The following is a 24,720-nucleotide window of genomic DNA, read 5'->3' as shown; positions in this document are numbered from 1 at the left end:
GAGGAAGAGCCGCTCCTCAGACCACATCATCCATCCTCTCTCGTCCTCCCTCCCTCTTTCTCTCTCCGCACGGGTTTAGGTTTGTCCGTGGAGACTACAGTAGCCCACATATGCCGGCAGCAGTTTAATTTTAGTTAGCCTCATCTTGGAAGGAAAAACCCCGCCCTCCCTCCTTTGTAGCCTCCTGTGCCATCTCCCTCCTTATCCCCACATCATCCCTCGGCGGCGATGTCTCGCCTCACACAGCTCTTTGTACTCGCCTGATCTACCATTTATCACCCCCCGAGTGAATGACTTCCCTTAATCTGTCAATCACTACAAAATCATAATCATGTCAGCCTGAAGATTAAGGGTCGGGTAGGGGGGGGGGGGTCTCAAATCAGTTAGTGCCGCTTATTCAAGTTTCTTTTACGCATGGCTGGCGGCGCACTCACGTGCGCACATGACGCTTTATGGGCCGACTTGTGGTCATTTAGCCTCACGTATGAGACTACAGGTAGCCTTTTTGTGCCACTATTTGGTTCATTTTGTTGTTTGGGAAGCTGAAAACCGCCCCTTGAATGTGACGAATCCAGACGTGTAGAGGTTTGGAGAAAAAGCCAGATTGTGAAGCCGGATTAAGTTCGTGTTTTTAATTTTTCTGGCAATTCCACTTGTTCCGCGTCGGCAGATGGCTGCACGGCTTCATGCAGATATATTCCACCCCATTGAGCATGTGGAAGGGGGACAAGCAGGCACACTGCCCTGACCGAACAACCGAAGCATAACAAACTTATTAAGTATGTTTCCAGTGGCTCCCAACCACGGATACGATCACAGTCAGTTGGCAGCAGTCGAAAAATCTCCTTAAAAAAACATTTAAAGATGCAGGTACATAACTTAACTTCTAATAGAATACTACAATAAAAAATACGAGCACCCCATCGTTGAATGATTTAGAGGTCACTAGGATCAACTTGTGGACTGAACAGACAGCAGTGAGAGGCTGCATTTAGCCAATGATGAGGACAGAAGGATAAATTGAGGGATTATCAAAGCTGAACTTCTGTCTGAGGGCAATGTGATTTCACCAGATTTCAGTGGAAAAATCTCACACCAAAACTAAATGTGGCCCTCATCATCCTGGCACAAGGAAAACCTGAGGGATGACCACACACCGTTAGTAAGAACTCATCGTGTAGGAGGCATTAATGTCTGGAACAGAGTTTATGGCCATCCATCACGTGCTGCTGCGATGCAGTGCTTTAGTTGTCATGTACATAAACCCGAGATGACACATAACTACCCCTTAAAATGCCACAGTGCTCTACACCTATTGCAAAATCAATATAAAGTACTGATTAACGTGTTTCACTAAGTAGGACTGACAGAGAATACATGTTTTATAAGCACACATTAGTTCACCTAAGGCCCTGTGATCGTTCCAGATGAGTCATTAATATCACATGAAAGGCAGAGTGGTAAACATGCTGCATTTCTTCACTTGTTTTAGTAGAAACAGCTCAGTTGGCGACTGAGTTTGCATTAAGCGATGTTTACCGACTCATATTAGGTCTTCTTTGCTGGCAGATATACATGTGGGAGCATGAGAGGTGTTGATGAACTCCACAGCTGCAACTTGCTGCCAAGGGAATATCTCCAGACATCACCAGTCTGGGTTAGGCTGTAATCACTTGGGTAAAAATACTTTCCTAACCTCATGTTTGTATTTCTATTGCTTTCTGTGGAGTGGGGGGCAAAATGTAAGATCCACTGCTGTTTAACATTTTATAATGTCCAAAGATTGGATATCAGTGCCACTGGGCTCCATTAGCCTGGCTCGTGTTATCCTATCAGTGCCAACAGTGAAGTCTGTGACTGTGCTGTGCAGCTCCCAGGTGGGACTCCATGTATGTTTGCACGTGTGATCTGTATCCAGAGGAACCCCCCACCTCCCCCACAGCTTTTAATGATGTTTCAGTTACTGACCTAATAAAGCAGAGGGGAAAAAATCATCTCCCAGCTTTACTCACTACACAAGCCATCCACACTGTAGAAACATGAAAGGCAACTGAGGCAAATTGAGGGAAAATACCGACCAGCTGTCATCTTTCGATGTAAAAATAAAACAACAACAGTTGAGTCACCGAGCCATATGCAGGACACAGTGAAAGGAAATAAAGCCTTTCATAAAGAAACTCAGCTGTTGCGGGCAGCATGAATCATGTAACACCCAAAGGAGCGAACACTTGCTTTGTCTCTTTTTGCTGTAAGGAAGTATTTAACATGAGATACTTCCATCCAGGAGGCATTAAGCAAGGGGAAATCCATCTTTGGCATGACAGCTGGGATGACAAGATTCACAATAGTGAGAATAAAGTGCCATGCCATGACCCGTCAGACCCAGGAGAAGCATTTTTCTCCCCACCACAGCAAAGATCGAAACTTTTATCCAAACTTGGTCCTGTTTTCATTCTGAGACTGATCCAAGACCTTTAAGGTGGACAGGTGAGAGTCCATACTCATGTTTTAGTGCAAAAAGGGGACAGGGACTGACTCTGAAAGGACTAGTTGAAGATCACATTTTTGATAGTTTTGTGTTTTAAGAAATTCGTGCTTTATTTCTTTCTGTGAGTATTTATTGCAGCTAATGATTAAAGAGATTTTTTATTGTCGATTGTTTGTAATTGCTGTTGCAGTTGTGGATGCTTATTGTAAATATGGCCAAAGTTTCAAATAATGTCTCTGTATACCCAGGCTTTAGACTGCTCAAAGTGTTCACTTACAGCTTTTTGGGATCTTTATGAGGCCAAACAGGCTGACAGCTCTGGTGCTTCCACTCAGAATCAAGCAGAGCTTGATGGGAAAGACAGTTGCAGCGTGGATGTTTGAGCTGCTCCCATTTGAATCTCATTCATGTTTGGAATCTTGTCCTTTCAGTGATAAAGCCAAAGTATTTGTAGGCTTAGGTTTCCTTATGAAATGATTTTTTTGAAGAAACTTGCCACATAGGAGGGTCTCAGTGGCAGGGAGGCAGGGATAGGATTTATTTCCTTATTACACCTTTGTGCAGATAAAGGCATTTCAAAAGCTACAGGCTACTTGCTATATGCAATTTCAATCTGTATTTTTCATTATAAGAGGAAAAGCCTTCTTTCCCAATAAAACAAACACATGGCATGTACAGTATGTTTTTTCCCCTTTTGGTGCACATCTGGAACATAATCATTTGCATTTTCGACCAATTTTGGTAACCCCCATGGCTTTTCACCTCCAGGAATGAGTCTGTTTTTAACAAGCAAAATCAATAATTTGTGCAGATGATGCACACTGGCCCCACGGGACAAAACTAAACTGTTTTTTTTTCTGAATCTGAAGCTGTTGATACTGAAGGAAAAACTTCAAGAGGGGCCAGTAGATTTGTCCACCATCTCCCAGATTACAGAGTACCTGACAGACAGGCCACAGTTTGTCAGACTGGCTTATCATCGTCTGACATGGTGACGGGCTGTCTCCATTCCTGTTCCCTTTGTGCACCTCAGATTTTGAATACAACCCTATAGAAACACTCTGACGATTCTGCAGTGGTTGGATGTACTAATGATAAGCAAGAGGAGGAGTACAGAGCACTAGTGGATGATTTTGTGTGCATTCTGTGAGGAATCACCTGCTTGTGAATGCGAATAAGACCAAAGAGATGGTGACGACGAGCACAGCTACACGACCAGTGTTGGTCCTGGGACCGATTGTCTATTTGATGGAGGTTTACCCATGCAACCATGACGGCAACAGGCTGACCTGGAAGATGAGCAGGCTCTGTTTACTAATAAAGCTGCAAACCACAGCAAAACAGACATTATCAGTCTGCTGTAGCGAGCACAGTGTACGGAGCAGGAAGGCTGGCTCTGTGATTGGCTGAAGTAACAAACCTAACCACCTCTGCTGCACGCACTGGACAGCAGCAGAGAAACTTTCTCTAACAGGCTGATTCAGCCACATGGACAGATACAGGAAGTCTTTCATAGGTCATGTGACACATCTATCTGAAAATCATGTTTTCTCATGTTAATGGTTTATTCAAACCCTGCACCCAGGAACCAGACACGCAGCAAAAAAAAAGGGTGGACAGATCTATATTTAAACGTATACTTTGTTTCCTTATTTGGATTTCAAATCAGATTTTACTTTAGTGAAATATGTTGCCATTTTGAATTTTATTTTACTGCGCTATACACTATTATACCTATATTGTTATAGGTTGTATTAACCTTTATTTTTAACTTCTGTACCGAAGAAATTCTCCAGCTTTTGAGGTTAAAGTGCGACTTAGCTAAAGTGAAAAGCTGCACGAACCCACCCACAGAAAACAATTCAGACAGTTAGTACAGGTTTTATTTACCATACATACAGTTTGCACTGCCAAGCCAGAGCCAACATCATTTCATTCAAAGCTATAGACAAACAGTACATCACATGCCAACATTTGCATATCCAGTTCCTCTAACAGTCTCACTCACGTCACCGTAAACCTGGTTCTCTCTTGCACGATAGAAGTCACATATTTATAGACATTTACATGTGTATCTACACTCAATATCTCTACAAAGCATAGAAAAAATAAATTTCATTACCTTTATTCTTACATTATTCATTATTACATTATGTATATTTATTGATGGCAAAGCAGGGGTTTATGGTTTGACCACATGTTGCTGGATCTCGGAAGGAAAACAGTTTTCACTGCAGCTTAAAGCACAAAGCCGTCGTCCACCTGTTTTGGGACAGAGTGGACTGCGATGCGACCGGGGGAGAGCACAGGTGACTCTGCTGAGACAGCCTTCATCTGCAGTCACGTGGCAGAGCCATTAATCCAATCTTTCATGCTTTTTAAGAAAGTGTCCACGGGGAGCGTTAGAGTGAAAAAACAAAACACCCCAAAAACAGATTCCAGTAAAAAAAAAAAAAAAAAAAAATCACTTCCATCAGTCAGATCGTACAGTCTGATTGTATAAGCACATTTAACAAAAATGGGAGGAGCAAAGAGTTTAGAGAGCAGTCGTTACCCTTCCTGTAAGTTTACATGCATTTAGAGTAGATGGTTCCTTCCTCTTTATTCTCCTCCAGGAAAGAAAAATATCCTGGGCGTCTGTTGACAGAAGGAGCATCCCTAACCCAGTTTAACTATGCTGCATGTACAGAATTGCAGTATTCACAGAGCACTGACCCAAAACGACGCTGCACGAGGCACATTTCAAAGTCAAATTTGAGCGAGTGACAGGCCGAGGATGGCCTGAGGAATCTGTATAGGAAGCAGAAGTGACGTCCTAAGATGCAGATCATTAAATTTCACCGGATCTGGCTCTACAGTGGTGCAGCAGAAGTAACAGTTTTCTTTCTTACAGAGCAAAGAAAATCACAACACATTGATTCAAGAATATAATGATGACTTTAAAAAAAGAAAAAGAAAATTACTTTTTTTTTCTGAATTCAGATCCTTTCTTTACTTATCTAAGGCTTAATTCAAGAACATCTGAAAAAGATGCACTGAAACAAAATCTTAGGAAAAATGATACTATAGTAACAACGAATAGCCACAGCAAAGCCTGTCGCTTTAGGAAAAGCATGCAAACATGAACGATAATAAAGCATTGGCTAAAAAGTAGCTGTAAAACCAGGCTATATAACACTGAGGGCTTTGTTGGGAGTCGAGGAGAAGACGTCAGCCTACATTGGTTTACTTTTAATAATAGATGGCTCAAATTATTTATTTATTCACCTCTTTTTTCCTCCGTCTCCCTGGTCTGTAACCTTAACTGAAAACGAGGTCAATTTGGAGGAAAGGGAGATGATGCCAGGACCGGCTTTAGTTTAGATGGTAGGATAAAAAGAAAAAGATTGTGAGAACGGCTGTTGCATGCAGCCTACAGTGAGGGTGCAACCACTGCAGGCAGCGTTTGCTTAGACGGCGACCCCGGTATGAAAGGATGTGGCTGGGAGAAGATGGTTATTTGGGAATGAGAGAACCTCAGTGAGGGCAGGAGGTGGCGGCTGTGATCAACTCAGTGTCGTGTGTCACTCTAAGGGTTGTTTTTGAAATTTAAAACTCTCTGCCTCGGGTCAAGAGTAAAAGGTTGCCTAAACGACATGTGAGTGGTGTTCCTTTGAGCACCTGTGCGGTAAACCCTACCAGCTCTGCCTCAGTGATTTAGGGGTCTGGGGTCAGATCACTGCTAAATACTTTGTGATGAACATTTTCGGTGGGGGGGGATGCAAGTAGCTCGTTGGGATAACACTTGCTTCTGTTTCCTGACACTCTGTGGTCCATTCTGCTCACGCTCATTGTTCTCTGTTGTTACCTTGCATCCTTTCTGCACTGAAAATAACTGCACTGTTCAAAGGAATACATTTCCTCAAGCTACGGTGCTATTGTCTCATCTTTTCTTACCGGTTTGAGGCTGGTTAGCGCCTTGCAGGGAGCATGCAAGCTAGCGAATGAGCACAGGTCAGGATGCAGGAGTTGTGTTAGGATGGGGTCTGCTGCTACAACCGGGAGCTACTACCTCTGCAGGAAAGAAGGTGGTTTTCCCCTTCTTAACAAACTCCCTGGAGAGGCTCAATCTCTTTTCTGTTAGCCGTCAGAGAAAAATGCAGACAAAGAATGATATTTTCTAAAATGATTTGCCTGCAGCTAAACCCATAACCACCTTTTTCATTAATTTCACACCAGGCGCTCTTTAATTTAAATCTTGATCAGTGCACACAGCCTGCAGTGGTGAAACTGGGAGATGAGTAAACCTGGCCTGGTATCACCTTTGGGACATGAGAGCTTGAGGCTTTAAACAGGTTCACAAGCAATGTCAGGATGGAAATGCTACAAGGGCAACAAAACAAAAAGCAAAAGAAGGAAAAGGAGACTATGCTTCGAATTCTTTAAGTCTTTGAATGAAAAGGAGACCTTAACAGATCTCACATTTAAAATTTAGAGACATTACTCAGCAATAGCATAATCTTAGCAAATAAACCTGATAAAAAGACAGTGTGGATGCTCCCAGCCCTCCAGGGATCCCCCCTTAAACACTTATTACAATGTTTCTCATGTACATTTAGAGTTTTGATCCTTGGCTATGAAGATATTGTTCACAATGATGATGAGCAGCAAAGCTCAAAAGGCCATTATCTAAAAACTCAATGGAACAATGGAGGCATCAGAAATTTCAAGTTTATAGCAGCTCAAATTTGACTTTCTGGCACGTTTTTATTCCCACGAACCACAAACCGCACCGTTATTGACTACTGTGCGAATAAAAGGCAGCAAAAAACGTGAGGCGTGTGGCTCTTAACGGAAGAGTTGCACTGGATGGATTTAAAGTGAGCGTCCCAAAGTTACTGCTTTTGTAAAGAAGAGCGTTCTTCAGTCCTCACATGAGATGGCCTCTTGGTAAGTGGCCAAACCTCTTCAACAAGTCCAGTCCTCCTTGACTGGTAACTGTTCGACGTTGCTGATAACTGAAGCCATTGAGAGGGAGCGCCGCGGTTCATCCGGCTTTCAGTGCTGACGTCCGCAGGTGTCGGTGTTGTCTCTCCATGTCTGCTGCAGCTGTTGGAGGTGCTGAAAGGCTCTCTGGGTGATGTTAAGACCGGGGTGGACCTTCTTCAGATTGGGCTCTCCAATCAGGGACAGACCACAAAGCCCTAAATATGCATGAAGAGGATCTGACAGAGAGGCAGAGAGATTGAAAGAGTGGAAAGAAGAAACTAGGTCAGAGATGATAACATGCATCACAGCACAAACACCTGTATGTGACACGTCTGTAGCCTTTGCAGTACTCGTACACTGACTGATGACGCCAGAGGAAAAAAATGGAAGCCATTTTTGCTCAGTCTCTTTCTTATTGTTGAAACATGAACTCTGACCTTAACTGAGGAAAGTGAGGCCTGCAGTTCTTTAAATGATGTTCCAGGTTATTCTAGGTTACAGAGCTCTTGGAACAAATTTGCCAGGTTGGCCACTCCCAGGAAGGTTCACCACTGTTGAAAGTCGTCTCCATTTGTCTCACTGTGGTTCACTGGAGTCCAAAAGTCTTAGGAATAGCTTTATTACCCTTTGCAGACTGACAGATGCCAGAGATTTTGTTTCTCAGCTGCTCTCGAGTTTCTTTAGATTGTGCCATGTTGTGCACGTTATTCGAGATCTTTTAACCTGCTTCACTTTGTCAGACAGCTTCTATTTAAGTGATTTCTTGATTCACCAAGAATCTAGCCATAATCAGGCCTGGGAGTGGCTAGTGAAACTAAACCCAGCTTTAAAAAAAAAAAAAAAAAGATTTTGGTTAAGCACATTTAATTTATGATTTAACAAAAGAGGGCAGGCGGGGCAGGTTAGATAACTCGAGTACAACAAAGCCATCTTTGTCTAATACTAAAATGTGTTTGATGATCTGAAACATTTAAGTGTGACAAATATGTCAAAGAATAAGAAATGAGGAAGGAGACACATAACTAAACAGATTCAGAGTCTATACAGCACCATGAGAGCTGTTGGCATTTTTTGCACCATCATCATATTCTATCTGCAGTATCAAGGTGAGCTGGTACCGTTACTAGCTTGAAATCATATTACTGGGAGCTTTCCAATTTCATGCTCAAGTCTAATGTAAGAATTCAAGAAGACTACAACTATGAAACTTGACCGGCCTCTTAAGTAGAGGAACAAGAAGGCAAGTAAGGTCTAGTAATGAAAAATCTCTGCATGGTCTTGAGTCCCGACGTCCGTCATAAACCCCAGTTTAACCACTGGATAAGATGAACGTGCTGGATGTCCCTTTACCCATCCATATGCAGTCAATAAAACAAAAACCTCATTTCACATAAGAACCTTCCTCCATATGGTTTTCTTGCACTGAACCTTTAAGTAGATATAAATAATGCATGCAGGTCGCCTCTGTGGTCGTTTCACCTCCCCTGGGACGAGAGTAAAAGCTGCACGAGCCAGTAAATGAGCAGTAATTGAATTATAATGAAATGACAGATGATTGGACACAGACATTAGAGTCAATCAAAGCACCATTAGTGGCATCAATCAGGAGTCAACAAGGACTCAAACTAAAGGCTGAACAGAAGAGACGTCTCCATCAGTCCAAGGTTTGAGGCGGTTTGACTGATAAGGAAATTATCAATGTCCATTTAGCAAACTGTCTACTGGGGCGATCGTGGCTCAAGAGTTGGGAGTTCGCCTTGTAATCGGAAGGTTGCCGCTTCGAGCCCCGGCTTGGACAGTCTCGGTCGTTGTGTCCTTGGGCAAGACACTTCACCCGTTGCCTACTGGTGGTGGTCAGAGGGCCCGGTGGCGCCAGTGTCCGGCAGCCTCGCCTCTGTCAGTGCGCCCCAGGGTGGCTGTGGCTACAATGTAGCTTGCCATCACCAGTGTGTGAATGTGTGTGTGAATGGGTGGATGACTGGATATGTAAAGCGCTTTGGGGTCCTTAGGGACTAGTAAAGCGCTATATAAATACAGGCCATTTACCATTTACTTACCCAGAGATGCAGATGAACATTAAAGCAGAGCTGTTAGCTCTGTTTTAGTTACAAATAATGATACCTCTATCTGGCTCTTTAGCAGCTAAGTGCTAAATGTGTGGGTCCGAGCAGGTAGCACAGAGAATTGTGTGACAGACAAATAGTATCTTTAGGCACTTCGTTACTAGCAGCCTGTCACAAACGCATCGTTTCTTTCCGTTTCTTTCCATTTCTTTTCCGTTTCGTTACAACTTGGCATATCTTAGCATGCTGTGCAGCGTGCTCTTAAAAAGATTGAAGAAACTGGACAAATCTGAAAGTCATGTCCTTAAGAAACAGGAAAAAAAAAATGGCAAAAACCTGACACGGGACCAGAGATGCACCTGAACCTTCAGCTGATCCATCTACTATTAACATCAGCCGTTCTTAAGGAAGGCAAACAGGGAGAGAAGGCTGAGGTGTGCTAAATTACACAGCCATCTGTAAAACATGGTTGATCTCTGTCATGGTTTGGCACTGCATTTTAGCCAGTGGTGTTGGGATCTTGTAAAAATTGATGGAAATATAAATACAGAAAACTCTGTTTAGATTTAGATCCACATGAAAATGACCCCAAACACACTACCAGAGTAGTAAAAGCATACCTGGATAGAAAAACCATACAATGGGGCAATATCATAGATTGGTCTCCCCAGAGCCCGAACCTCAATATTATTGAAGCAGTGCGGGATCATCTTGACAGAGAACAGAGCTTTGAATGTCCTTGAAGAAGTATTTCCAAAGACTACTTAAAGAAATGACAACAAAGCTTGCCTAACAGAGTTCAGGCTACATTGAAGAATAAATATTGTCATACCAAATATTGACTTTCATGCTCCTCAGAATTGTACAGCCTCTGTTTTCCCCTTATATCTTGCATTCCATTTTATTTTTGAATATGTTTCAATAAATCGCTGCACCCATTTCCCGTTTTCCTAGCAAAATATAAAGAAACGAAGGGTGACTCAAGACTTTTGCACAGCAGCGTATTGATCAATGCCACTTCAAAGCACTTTCTCCAACATGAATCAGCATAAGGCTGCTTTGATCACTAAGCTACGCCTTTGGGCCACGAACTGTCTCTTGTAAGTGTTCTAAAAGCAGAGACACGCGTATACAATAAAGGCAGGAGCTTTCTTTGTGACAACCATTTGGTTTGTTCAAATTCTGTCACGTCACTTACAGCAAAAAAAAGTTAGCTGAAAAGACCTGTGGATTTTATTTGATTTTGTTTTTTTAATAAACAGCTGATATTTTGTTGGTTCAATTTAATCACTTTAAACTGGAATTTCAGCCACTCTTACCCCGTGTAATCCCACATATTCCTGTTAATCAGATTGTTAAACAGTACCTGTGGACAAACTTGGGCTGTGCCAAATGTTCAAAGTATATTTGGCTTTATTTGGTGCAGATCTGCTAAACAAATACACAACACCTTCTTTTGTTCCGGGCTATTGTTGCTGTCCCATCTTCCCAAGCCAGTTCCTTCCTGTGCATGACTGCGCAGCTCAAACACGCACACACACAGAAGTCCAGCGGTATCTGTTCCCATACTGCTGCAGTCTCTTTTATTTCCTAAAACTCTCCTTTGTACATGTATATTCACACGGCTTTGTCATCACACTGTCTACCTGCCCTGTTCACCTCATTGTTCCTTCCACCCTGTCTTCCCCTGCCTTGTTCCTGTAACGTGAGGAGCCCGATCTGCTGTGTCCTTGGCTACCAACAACAACCACCTCATCAATTACACATTACAAGGGCGAGGAAGAAAGCACAAATGCGGACCAGACGAGCAACTAGACCATTGAAGTTTAGGGTTACAAGAGCTCATCCGCTGATCTCAAATAAAACCGGCAACCACAGCTCCACCCTGACCTCCCTGTACCTGTGGAGGGCATGGAAACTGTTCAGTAAGAGAGAGAGGAAAATAAAGGTATCCTAACTGCTTACATCCACCACCTCTTATCCTTGAGATATTTAAAGCCACAGCAAAGCATAGTAACCTAAACAGAGCTTCTACAAAAATAACCTCTATGCAAACAAACAGCAAAACTGATTTTTGTAAAAACTATGGGTGGAATCCACATTAGGCTTTTGAGTAGTCGGGTACTTTTTGCACTTTACCTAATGACTACATGTACTGTGAGATGCTTACCTGGATGGCTGTCTGGCCATTTGGCGAAGCCGCCCACCAACCGATCCTGCGTGGACAGGATGAAGCTCCGGTTCTTTTCAAAGTTTGTATACTGGAACACATCTAACAGCTGGAAAATAAGGGTAATAAGAAAAAGGAAAACATCTGCAAGAGACTCTAACAAAACAAATGCACTGGTATACATTTAGAGAGCGCTGTTTATTATAAGATTAAACTGGCTCAGTACACACTCATTTCCAAAGAAGCAGAGCAGACTGTGTTTAGAGAAGTCAAACACATATGACAACATTTATTTCCACAAAGGTGAAAACCAGTGATTACACACACTTGATATTATCCCTCTATATACAGACATCAAGGGGGAAAAACAACAAACCTCAGTGTGAGCCATCTGCAAATATTTTGTTTGACTGTGAAATTTTAATCCTTCTGGCGCTTGACAACCCACAAATCTACTGTTTTCTTGCACTGGGTTTGCTTTAGCACGAGTGTGTTTGTGTGTGTATTTAGGTCAGGCTTTTAGCCTATATGGAAGTGAAAACCAACCTATGTATTAATTACCACATGTCCCGGTGTTTTATATGCTGTGCAGGCTGAAGGACAGAAATAACATGCTGGGACTTTTTCTGTCCCCAGCCTACTTTGTGGTCAGTTTTTCCCTCAGGGGCAAAAATATTTGTCCCTCCAGTTTGTCTTCATTGTACATTCCTTCACATCCACCCTGATAATTTCAGCAACTTGCGATTGAAAAATTCAAAAACTGTGGCAAAAAAGTAGCCGGAAATGCCACGGGGACTCAACGGCACCGAGCTGTTGTAATGTAACTAGATGATTACATTTCCGTGTCCATATCAGGTGACGCTGTAGGGTTTCAGAGGGGTTTGCGGCTTACAAGCAATTAAATCCCCCAGTAAACCACGAGTTTAGACGATGTGAGATTTTCAAAAATGATTCACATTTAGTGAATGCCAATATATTCTAAAGTGTAACATCTTCTATTCTGTAATAAAGAGAAATTTCATAAACTTAACTTCTTAAAAGGTTCTATAAATGAGACAATCGACAGGCCCACATTTTTCCCAGTGTGAACATGTAGGGTAATAGCCTCTGTAGGAGGAAAAAGAGCAGCACTTCCTCACTGTGTGCTGCAATCTAAGCTTCCCTATTTAGTGTTTCGGTATCCGGTTTGGCTGTACATCCATGTTGGTGCACAGGAATCACTTCCTCTTAAACTGCTGGTATTTTAATTGCCATTTAGTGCAGCACCCAGCTTCACTTTTAATGCATGCAAAACGGTGTCTCTATTAGAGATGGACCGATCCGATATTACGTATCGGTCCGATACTGACCTAAATTACTGGATCGGATATCGGAGAAAAATAAAAAATGTAATCCGATCCATTAAATATCACGAAAGCACCTCACAAAACTTGCAACACGCAGTAACTCACCTCAGAACGTTAGCACGTCGGAGCAGTATGCATCACGTGATAGAGCGGCTGTGGCATGCGGGACCTGTCGGTGGTCTGGATAGCATGTGGAGCTTCGCTAGCAACCCTGCATTTCATCTCCGACAAAGTTATCCCCGAGAGAAGTAAAGCAAGTGTGTAAGTCCATCTCTGAATGTTTGTAAAGCATTCCTGCGTTAAGCTTAACAAACGATATATGGAGCGACTGCCTCTTCTTGCTGCTACTTCAATCATGAAACTGCTTAACGATCAGCTGATCGGCTTTTCTGTCATGAGTCCGTGTCTCTTGTTTGCTTTTGGCCCACTTTGCACCAGAAAGAGGAAACCAGCGGCTGAACAACAGCAGCACGTTTAAGCTTGATCAGCTGTTGTTAGAATGTATTTAATATTACTTTCTACACCAGGATCTTTTTCTACGTAGCTGACGGCTGGTAACTGTGCAGGGGCGGATCTAGCAAAGTTTAGCCAGGGGGGCCGATAGGGCATGAACAGGGAAAAGGGGGCACAAAGACATACTTTTCTTTCTTATTCTCATTTAAAATGTCTAGCTTTTAATAAATAATTATCTGACACCCAAAGTTTTAATTTGATGTAAAATGAATAGAAGTCAATTACTGTATATAGTGACTATTAAGTCTAATATATATACCCTAGTAAGCTATAGTACTTTTTCCTTTGGGAAGGTACCATCTGTGCAGTCTGCAATTTTGTTGAAGAAAGATGTTGAATCTATTTAATATTTCTTGAAAAATAATTGATTTCTGTGCATTTTTTTTCACACTGCATCAAATTAAGGTTGATTACGTCGATTAAGCATCATGAGGTGGAGCGTGAGGGGTGGTTCCCTATTTTTTATTTATTTATTTTTGTTGTTGCTGGGAGTTGGAACCCTATTAGTTAGATTGCTTAATATTTACACTAAGTACTCTTTAAAATACCAGAATAGGGAGGATGGTGTAGGTTTAAGTTTATTAGATTGATCAGTATTGCTGAACTATGAAATATTTTTTTTGTATACAGGTATAACAGAATAGCTTTAGTGTAGTTGTTGTTTTAAACTTGAGTATGAACTTGCAGACTTGCAAAATGCAGCAAGATATTTTAAAAAACAGTTTTGTTGGTTAAAAAACACTATATCGGATTCATATCGGTATCGGCAGATATCCAAATTTATGATATCGGTATCGGTATCGGACATAAAAAAGTGGTATTGTGCCATCTCTAGTCTCTATATGCGTGCACGTGTCTGTCCCACTGGTCTTTACCTCCAATGTAGCTCCCACCCAAAAGGAGTAGCATGTATCTACGGGTTTGTTTGGGCGGCCGTGGAAACCGCTCTGCTGCCTCATGATGCACCAGCGCCGGATCCGGTCCAGTTCCCGCTGACTCAGTGCCTCCTCCAGTCGACCCATCAGACACAGAGAGGCTATGGCGCAGTACGTCCAGCCGCCTAGAAACACAACACAGGCTCATTAAATTTGACTAATCTGACAATGTATTCAAACTGGAAAGCAGCGCCGGTGGTTCATGTGTTTTGGTGACAAACAAGATGATTGCAGGGCACGGCAATCAAAACACAGATTTTATATCTGTGTGTGGGCTCAAATAACTCACAGGCTAAACGTAAGACGAGAAGAGAAAAACCTTTAGAGATGCTTTGTTGAGGGCTGAAAAACAGAGCATCATACAGCTGGACTAATACCAGCGTGAGAGTTTTGATTGATTGATGATAAGCTGTTATCAGAGCAGCCATAAGCAATCTTCTACAATCCAGCTGTCAACTGCTTTCATTATCACAGCTGCTCTAGCTGACCTCCACACATTATGAACATCACTGCCAGCTTATCTGTGTTTGTTTGAACGTGGTAACGTGTGAAGGGGAGACACAAAGAAAAGGCGTGGTGAAGTGTTTGGGTCACGAGTGTAAATCTGCCAACATGCTACACTTGCCTATAATCAGCCATGTCTAGCTCCCTTTCTGCTTGAGGCGAAGGAAGAGGAGATAAATATAAATGTCAAACAGAACTGAGGGGAATCCTAACCATTGACTCTAACCGCAGGGTTGGGAACAATCGGCTTTATAATAAAAATAGACCCTAAAAGCAGCTTTCTGTTTGGAAAGTATAACAATATTCACACCTGAATGTAACCTTATTTCCTCCTGTGCCAACATATACACTAAAGTCCCAAAGCTTGAGCCAACTTTCATTGATTTATTTTAAATAATCTGGGGAGTATGACCTTCTTGTCATTTTACTTACTAGTGGTCTTGAGCACTAGTTCTCCAGGCTTTCCCAAAATTAGTTTCTAAGTTCATTTTTGGACTTCGGCTGCTTTTTCCACTCATTTTCAGGCAAGTCCTTTGACCGAAACATTTTCAAAAGATGTAAAAAAAGAGGTGGCATGAAAATGAACCAAACTCACGGGATGAACTAGTGTTACAACAGACAACTTGGCAAGGAACTAATTTTAAATTGTAAATAAAAGCACATAATTTATTCTCATTTTAGTTTAATTTAGTTTAATCTTCCAAAAATGCCAAATATAACATAAATTGACAAGGATAAAATTGTATTTTTGGACCAACAAGGTGATTCCCAAAGTGCTACTATCCCAAAATAGGAACATTGCAGCATAGTGTGCGGTTAAAATTAGGAAAAGTGGAAGATAAAAGAAGAAGTGGCTTGCCTTAAAAAAATAATAATAATAACTATCTACAGGAGATGAAATTAATCTGAAATTCATGTCCTTATGAAACAGGACAAAAAAAAATCTTAAGGGAGGGGGAACAGGGAGAAAGGGCTGAGCTTAGGGCTGTGCGATATGACCAAAATCTCATATCCCGATATAAGAATTCTATCATCCGATAACGATATAAATCACAAAAATTTAACATTTTCTGTAAATTCTGTGAATCTCGGGCAGCTCGACTTGCGTGAAGTGTTTCCAGCTGCGCGTCCTTTACCCGGAGTCGAGTGTTTTAACCGATGCATGAAACTATACATTTTTAGACATAAGTTGTAACGGCCGCCGTTTTCTTTGTATTTATTACACGGCGTGCTGCGGGTTGCCTGTTCTAACGTTTGAGTCTAAGGTTTATTTTTTAGCACCTGGCGGCTCATTTTTACTTCTCATCCGTAAAAAATCTGTTCTTTCACGTGATTCAGTTTATTTTGAAAAGTCTCAACAGGATCTTGAGCTTTATTGTGAAAGGTTTATGTGGAACATACACAAGCGGACACGCGAAGGTGTTACCGTCGCTGTTGCTAACGACAACACATAAAAACAGACGCTTGTCCCTCAGTAGTGTGGTTATATTATATATAAGAGAAAGAGAGAACTTTCTCTTATATTAAGAAATTAATATAGCCTCTACAGTGACCATCAGAACGATGAAAAAATATTGCCGTAAACAGTTTATTTTGCGACACCATGAAACAAACGATAGCGTAAAATGAAACGATAGATGTTTTTATATCGTCATCCAATATATATCGTTATATCGAACAGCGCTAGCTGAGCTATACTAGTGAATAACCCAGATTTGACTTCTTTGATTCAAATCATCACCGAAATGTGTGGAAGTCAGGAGAGAGGTGCAACATTGTGTCTACAGCCACCTGTAAAGCAGGGTGGAGGCTCTGTGATTTGGAGCTGCATTTCACTCACTGCTGTTGGGAATCTTGTCAACATCGGTAAAATTACAAATGTGAAAAAGCACAATCAGCTTTTGATCCACCATGCAATACCATTTGGAAAGCACCTGACTGGCAGCAAATTCATGTGTCAGCATGACAATGAGCCCAAACACACTGATAATGCAGTTTAAACACGAGGGGTGACATCTATGGAATTTCTCTGAGGTCTATTTATGACAAAAATGTTGTTTTCTTACCATCTTAAGAAAACAACCATGCATGGCAAGAAAAAGGAGAAAAGTATACCCTGCACATAGTTTTTAATAATACCCCATTTTATGCATTTAACACAATTATCAGCAAAACAGTGCAAAGCAAACAGCGTGGGAGGCCTTGCTGCTGAACAAACACACTTTAGGGATGTATGGGCATCTACTCTGCATCTCTACTGATGTGTAATCAGCCTTCAGACAGAGAATTGGCATGCTTGCAGAAGAGAGCAGAGTCTCAATGAAGGCTGTAATCACAGAGGTCGAATTTATCTCAAGGAAGGAAATCACTGAGACACACTAGAATCTGTGCCTTTGAGCGGTTTCAATTTATGCGTTCACAGCGCCTCACAAAGCTACCACAAAATGATTTCTTCACTGTGCCAAGAAGGTGACAGTAAATGTGTTACTGAGAAGTGTGTGTATTTGTGTAAGAGCATGTAGGATGAAGGCTTTTGTGCCAGAATAACACGGTTTAATTTGAGCGGGGGAGAGCTTAATGAGGGCAAGGTACTGTATCTATAGAGAGTTATTTAAATGGCTAATCCTTTAAAGCACTTAGCACCATCGGGGACGTTCATACCCTTTACTGCGACACAGGCATACACACCCACAAATCCTTTGATCTGATATGAACTCACAAATCGAATCATTATTCAGAGACATTTGTGCTGCGAAATGCGATAATTTTCTTCCACAATGTTCACTTATCTGATAACATAAACAATTAAAATAATATCAGACTCACCATGTGACTCTCGCCCAGCTCCCTGGCCAAACCCGCTGTCATAGGACTAGAAAGAGAGAGACAACGGTTCAAATGTGAGCAAGGATAAAAAAAAAATCACCACATCAGTCTTCTGAATATATATTTATTCACACTGACACCCAATTTAGTAAAAAGATTAAATACATTTGTGTTGCAATCTGTTTCAGTTTTTAGAAACTACCGTATATAATCTCAGTAAAATACATAAACATGCTCTGAGACAGCTCGCAGAGCTCCGACTCCTTTTTCTTTCTTTAAAAATGCCCAGATAAGGTTACCCTGTTGTTTTAAAAGAAGCTGAAACTGTCATGAAACACGACAGTTTTCTACACATATTTATGAAAAACCGCCACCTGCTACAATAGGCAGCTCATACAAAACTCACACTAAATGACAGGCGGTACGCGGGAAAGTCAAACCATGTTTTGTCCCTGTGTATGATCTGATCACGCCTCAACAATAAGGTTTGTAAATGGATACGTGGCTGCTCATAAACAGGCCCTCTGATACATAACCACCCACCACCCACTGCTTCTGGCATACTTACATTCACGAATAATTAACCTGCTAAGCAAAAAAAAAAAAAAAAAAAAAAATTGGTATCCATCCAAAAGTATGAAGCCTGTTATCAACACACCAGTGAAACAATGATAAACTATGTAATAAAAGCCTCTTGTGCTAACTGCCAAAATTATATGAGCTTGTCCTGATACAGAATCAATTTAAGGATTTAGTGGAACCCGCATTGCTTCGAGGACTTGAGCTCTTGATAAAAATATCAGTGTGGTGCAAAAAATGTGTTTTCCCTCCTGGTCGGGAGGGGGGAAAGAACACTCTGCTACAGCTTTAAGACCACACCGCACTGCTCAGCCCCCTCCGTTTATTATAAATGAAGTATTTCTCGGCAGAGTGCCACCTACTGAAGGTGGGTGGCCTGTTCTTCTCATTCAAATGTTGCCGCGCTGTGTTGTTGTTTACAGCTGCAATTTTTTAACATCTACTCACCAAACTTCCTCGGATGTATTCAATGGCCTTTTGGATGTCCATGCCTGACCAGTTGTCCAGCATGTAACAGATACTGGCTGCACAGTAGATAAAGCGTATATCATTCTCACTTCCTTCTGGCACTGCGTAAAAACTGGAAGAAAGAGGAAGCAGTAAAGCCGGATGAGCTACATAAACAACTGGAAATAAGCCTGCTGTCCATTCTGAAGACGAATTTGATTTTTATAAAGCTTCTCAGATAAAACTGCTAAGGCATTGTTTGTGCCGCATTAGAGAGCTGGCAGTCGCAGAGTAAACACTTATTTGTCATGTGTTTGTTCAGAGGTTGCTGACTAATGTTGCTAACTGTCGTTTTTGACCTGTTTTTTTAATCATTAGTGAGGCGGCTGTTACTTTTCTTAACACCAAGTGAACTTGTCAAAGATACTGGCAGTTGTGTTGGCTACCGTTGTCGCCCTTATGAATGGTGGGCGTGCCAAAAGTTACATGTACATTGACAATAAAAAGCTATTCTATTCTATGCTACAGAGAGCACAGATATTTTGTGGAAAAAGTAAGATGTGAGATCTAAGCTCACGATCCATCTCAGGTCGCAGGTTATTGGCTGGAAAATGACACACGTGACCTCGGCCTTGACCGAAATTTGGTTGAACACCTAGTAGGTGGTCACTGTGTGCAAGTGTCACTAAAATCGGATCAATATTCTTGGAGGACTAGTGAATCTTCTGAAAATGGAAAAACACCCACAAGTTCGATTAAATTTTGGCCGACTTATAGGAAGAGTGGATGTTTGGCAGACGTCTGGCCACGGCACTGGCTCATCGGTCATTTGACCAGATGAGCCAAAATCCTCTCGATCGCTTTGTTGCCCGTTTCGTTTTCTTCTATTCTAATTCCCGCACTGATCCAGTGATTGTTTCTGCGTTGTGGCAGCACGCCTCAAGCACAGCTATAAATAGTTACAGGGATGTGGTGACGTCACAGTTCCCACGAGCAAAGACCAATGCCAACAATAATGCCGCTTTGGGAAGGTTTATCCTGCTGTGATGGTTAGAAGAGAGTCGTTAAATTTATAGAACATATAGGCGTCAAACATAAGGCCCTGAGTCCAGAATCGGCTCAGCAAAGACTCTAATTTGGCCCACTGGATGAAAGAGGGCATAAATTTTAGACTTTTAACTGTAGTTTTGCATCTTTTTTCCACTGATAAAGATCTCTCCTATGGCCATTCATACTTCATCAAGGTAACTAAATAACAGATAAACAACTGAATGACAGAACAGATTCTTTTTTCCACCATCTACTGTAGAATTGTCTGTTTCTTGTGTTTTTACAGTGGTTTTCACACTAAACCAAAACTAAATGCATTTTCTGGAAATGAACAAAGGCTTTCTGTCTTATAATTACAGGACATTTTCGGTAGTTTTATATGTTCGTTTCTAACAATGACATCCCAGGAAGTCATGCTGACTGATTCATTTCAGCAGCATTTCTTTATCATGTAGAAACACTGAGACATAATCATCAAACTGCACTTCTTTTTAATAATAACATAAGAAAAGATATCTCAGGGAATAAATGTGCAGCTGAACCTCTTTACACAAACAGAAAGGGACGTTTCACTGATCTACCCCACTAAAGATTTGCAAGCGTTGTATTGTTTTCTTGTTGTACAATCTTTTATCAGGGTGCCTGGAGACTTGCACACAGAACTGCTACTGCAGAATCAAATGTGAGTCAGTCCGTGTTAAGGCTGCTTGTTGTCTCCACCACCTCAGGTGTATTTAAATCGAGCTGCTGAAGGAAATCAGAACGTGTATGTGTGTGCGCTCTGACCTGCCATCCTCCAGCTGCAGCGCCCTCAGACCAGCCAGACAGGCCTGCTTGTTAACCCGGCTAAGGTCATCTCCAAGTATCAGCAGTGAGCACAGCCCAGTATAGGTCATAGCTACATGGCCACTGTCATATGGATGGAGCACACCTGGGCCCTGGAGAAAACATCAGCAGGAGATATTATTTTTACCACTGAAGCTATACGGGAAGAGATTGTAGACAGAATGGTAATAGTTCTGACTACTAATCCTTCAGCTGGAGGGAAGAATAACAAAATATTTGGAGCAGGATTACCATAAATATAGAAAACAACAGAAAAATAGGGATAATAGTAGTGAAGCCGCCTCTAAGACTAATGCAAAAGAAGGTGATGCTTTAGTTTTTACAAAACATAACCTCAAAAAACATGCTGGGGTGGGCGATGGCTGTACCTTAGTGCTGTAAGGGATTCCAATATGTGATGATCCCCGAAACCCACATCGACTTAGGTTGGATTCTGAAAAAAGACAACAGCGGAAGGAAGAGCAGATATTTAACAAAAGGTCGTCACTCCACACAGGTGAAGAAAAACTGGGACAAAGAAAGCATTACTAGATTACTAGAACACTGCTGCCATCTCCTGGTTATGACAGAAACACCACTTACAGTGGACAGCATGCTCCAGCAGTTTCAACATACGATAATTAAACAGTTGTTACATGTCGCACATTTATCACCATTACATCTACAGATCATTATGCCCTGAGTGGCAGGTGCTATTCGCACTTATTGTTGAGTTTATACTTGCTCCACAACACCTTTATCATTTTTTTGATGCATAAATATAAAGATTAAATCACTCGAAACATCTGCAGTTTCATGCCAGAGATCTATTTCCATACCAATGATACATTAGGAAATCTCGAGTGCCTCCTGAGTTGTGTTTTTCACACCTAATGACAAGAAATTTTATGTGACGCCAAACATATGGCAGCAACAAAACCGAGACCAATCAGGCATGGCTACCCCTCTGTAATTTCTGTTGATGGCTTGAATAATTAACTGAATGGGCATCTAAACAGATGGCACAGACTGGCTTGTTAGAGACAAAAAAAACCAAGTCATTAAAGATTTAGAGTCCAACTTTCCCTGACGAATGAATGAATGTAACAGGGTAAGCGAGGAGAACACCTGGAAGTTGGTATTGGTTTCATAATCCAGACTTTCAAGTTCGACAGCTTTGAAGTCGACAAACATGAAGAGAAAAACCTGAAATGTATCCTGGGGTAAAAATCTTAAAAAGGCAGAAAGCTGAACTTCTCAAGAGCCCATCAATCCCACAGTAACTCAGTCTCTCTGTAATATCCTGATGATATCTTAGGGACTGACACGCACTAACCCTCACCCCCTACCAGCATCCCGTTTGCTAACAGCACCAGAGATTGATGATGAATTCCATAATTTTCAAATCTTTTTGATTTATTTTCTAGTGCAGTTCAATTTAGGTACTAAACCAGTTAAACTTAACTGTGGAATCTTACACCAAAGAAACAGGGCACAAATGTAGGCAAAGATGCAATGCCTGATTAATGCATTCAGGAACTCTGACAGCTGTATTGCTCTACCACTTAATGTTAGCCTTTGTAAAAAATAATATTCCTACTGACAATGATTTTTTTTTGCACTGCCAACTGCTAAATAGTTATAAAAGTAGGAAAATGTGTGACTTACGATCCTCAGTAGGCAGAACCTGTAGTGAGTAGATGTACTCAATCATGACGTTCCGATCAATCACTTCTAGGGCATCCAGCACATCCAGACCAGACAGGGCGAAAAACACGATGGTCAACCTAAAAACAAGGTGAGATTTACATTCATTTTTACTTATTACAAATATATTTGTGAGAATGCAAAAAATCAGAGGCAATGTAAGATGTGGTTTATTGTAGTGGTGTGCGGATACTGAAATATCTATTCCTCCGATACCAGTTATTTATGCTCTAGAATTGATTCTCATATTAAAATATTGATATTTTAGTAATTTGGGGTAAATTTGTAGTTTATCATTAACAGGAACACAGTGGAAAGAAACAATATCATTACGATCATCTAAATTGGAACTACTTTCTCTTCCGCCTTTCATAGTCATATGCGAAATACGGCTGTATAAATGTGTGGCAGCGGGAGGGACAGGCGCTGCTAGGGCGAGACAGACGTCTCTCGAACATCTTAACACTTTCAGCTCCACCTCCTGTTTTCTAGTTAGTGCCACCGTTACTAAACCATATATCACAGTAGTTCTCATTACCATCTTGTAAACCTTACCTTTCACTCTTTCTGCTATCCTGACAATCACTCCACCTTGCCTGCACTCTCTTCTTCACCTCTTATTGGACGGTTCATCGCTTTGGATGGTTGATGTCAGGTACTTATTTTTCTTCACTGTGACACCTCCTTCCCTATCATTCACACACATTTCTGCCATTTGCGCAATATCTCCAAAATTAGAAACATCCTGTCTCTAAGTGATGCTGAAAAACTAGTTCATGGATTTATTACTTCTAGGCTGGACTACTGTAATTTGTTATTATTAGGATGTCCTAAAAACTCCCTGAAAAGTCTTCAGTTGATCCAAAATGCTGCAGCACGAGATCTCACAGGGACTAGCAAGAGAGAGCATATTTCTCCTATATTGGCTTCTCTTCACTGGTTCCCTGTTAAATCCAGAATTAAATTTAAAAACCTGCTCCTCACATACAAGGTCTTGAATAATCAGGCCCCATCTTAATGACCTTACAGTACTCTATCACGCCAATAGAGCGCTTCACTCTCAGACTGCGGCCTTACTTATGGTTCCTACAGTATTTAAAAGTAAAATAGGAGGCAGAGCCTTCAGCTTTCAGGCCCCTCTTCTGTGGAGCCAGCTCCCAGTTTGGATTCTGGGGACAGACAGCCTCTCTACTTTTAAGATTAGGCTTAAAACTTTCCTTTTTGATAAAGAATATAGTTAGGGCTGGACCAGGTGACCTTGAATCCTCCCTTAGTTATGCTGCAATTGATGTAGGCTGCTGGGGGATTACCATGATGCTTCTTCAGTCATCTTTTTCACTCACTGTGCATTTAATTATTAGTTATTATTAATCTCTGTCTCTCTTCCACAGCATGTCTTTCTCTTGTCTTCACCCATTCACCCCCAACCGGTCATGGTTCTTTGTATTATTGTAGGGTCTTTACCTGACAATATAAAGCACCTCGAGGCAACTAGCTTGGCGGTATATAAATAAAACTGAATTGAACTGAAATATTCCGCCTTGCTTCTGGTGACTTTCATTACTTTTTTATGGATCTCTCTCAACCACCTGCTTCGTGTTCTTACTTCAGATCACAGCCTAGTTAGCCAAGTAAGTACTAGTTAGTACTTACTTTTCATTTCATTTATTCTGCTTAAATTATGGTAAACCTCTCAGTTCGTTCTACATTAGAGACACATTTTCTTTATAGCGAAACACTAGTTTATAGTTTGTAAAGCGGCGTTTTCCGTTAATTAAATAAAAAAGTTGAAACACGTACAGTTAATATTCAAATTTACAAATTACAGTTCGCTGCAACACTTAGGTGAGACCAATTCCCTTGATGACTATGATAATAACATGACCTATCACTTAATAATAAACACCTCACTGCATTGTGTTAATACATCTGTTCATCTGCCATAACTTGGCTAAGCTGGTGCTTGCAGTTATGCTATGCTACTAGCATTAGCCTCCATTCAAAACTGCTTGTGAAGACCACCTAGCTTAGCTGCTAGTGAAGTTCTTCCACAAAACACACAAACTAGAGCATCTTTGTTCATTTCGGTGAACTGACCTGGTCGTTTCCAGCGAGGCGTATCTCTCAGGTAACACCTGAAGTGTTCGCTGAAAGAATCGTACATGTCGATCTCTTAGAAAGTCTATTTGCTCAAATTCTTCAAACTCGTTCTCCTCTTCCGCCATCTTTGCTTTCGCACCTATGAGAATCCTTTTCCGGTACGTTTAAGTTTCAAAATAAAAGCTCATACTACTTCGAT

At 41.3% G+C, this 24,720-nt stretch overlaps 1 protein-coding gene across 2 annotated transcripts; it reads right to left on the bottom strand.

Moving 5' to 3' along the window:
* Positions 1-4,353: 4,353 nt before the first annotated feature.
* On the bottom strand, positions 4,354-24,655 carry pggt1b (protein geranylgeranyltransferase type I, beta subunit). Of its 2 annotated transcripts, XM_085294654.1 has the most exons (10): positions 24,519-24,642; positions 22,977-23,110; positions 22,383-22,501; positions 21,104-21,168; positions 20,676-20,827; positions 18,840-18,972; positions 17,814-17,859; positions 14,424-14,608; positions 11,690-11,798; positions 4,354-7,692 (listed from the first exon to the last, which is right to left on the bottom strand). In XM_085294654.1, the coding sequence occupies exons 3-10, from the start codon at positions 22,426-22,428 to the stop codon at positions 7,526-7,528; spliced, it is 903 nt and encodes a 300-aa protein (XP_085150780.1). In that variant the 5' UTR covers positions 22,429-22,501; positions 22,977-23,110; positions 24,519-24,642; the 3' UTR covers positions 4,354-7,525. The 2 variants fall into 2 exon arrangements, with proteins under 2 accessions (XP_085150780.1, XP_085150779.1); XM_085294653.1 differs by lacking the exon at positions 22,977-23,110 and having other exon boundaries at positions 24,519-24,655.
* Positions 24,656-24,720: the final 65 nt, after the last annotated feature.

The sequence above is a fragment of the Mchenga conophoros genome, linkage group LG12, assembly GCF_057382185.1.
Source record: "Mchenga conophoros isolate Kocher_MC1m ecotype Shallow Benthic linkage group LG12, M_conophoros_male_GT1.1, whole genome shotgun sequence".
NCBI classification, from domain to species: Eukaryota; Metazoa; Chordata; class Actinopteri; order Cichliformes; family Cichlidae; genus Mchenga; species Mchenga conophoros.
The sequence above is the reverse complement of the archived record's forward strand: the minus strand, read 5'-3'. Positions and strand labels throughout refer to the sequence as shown.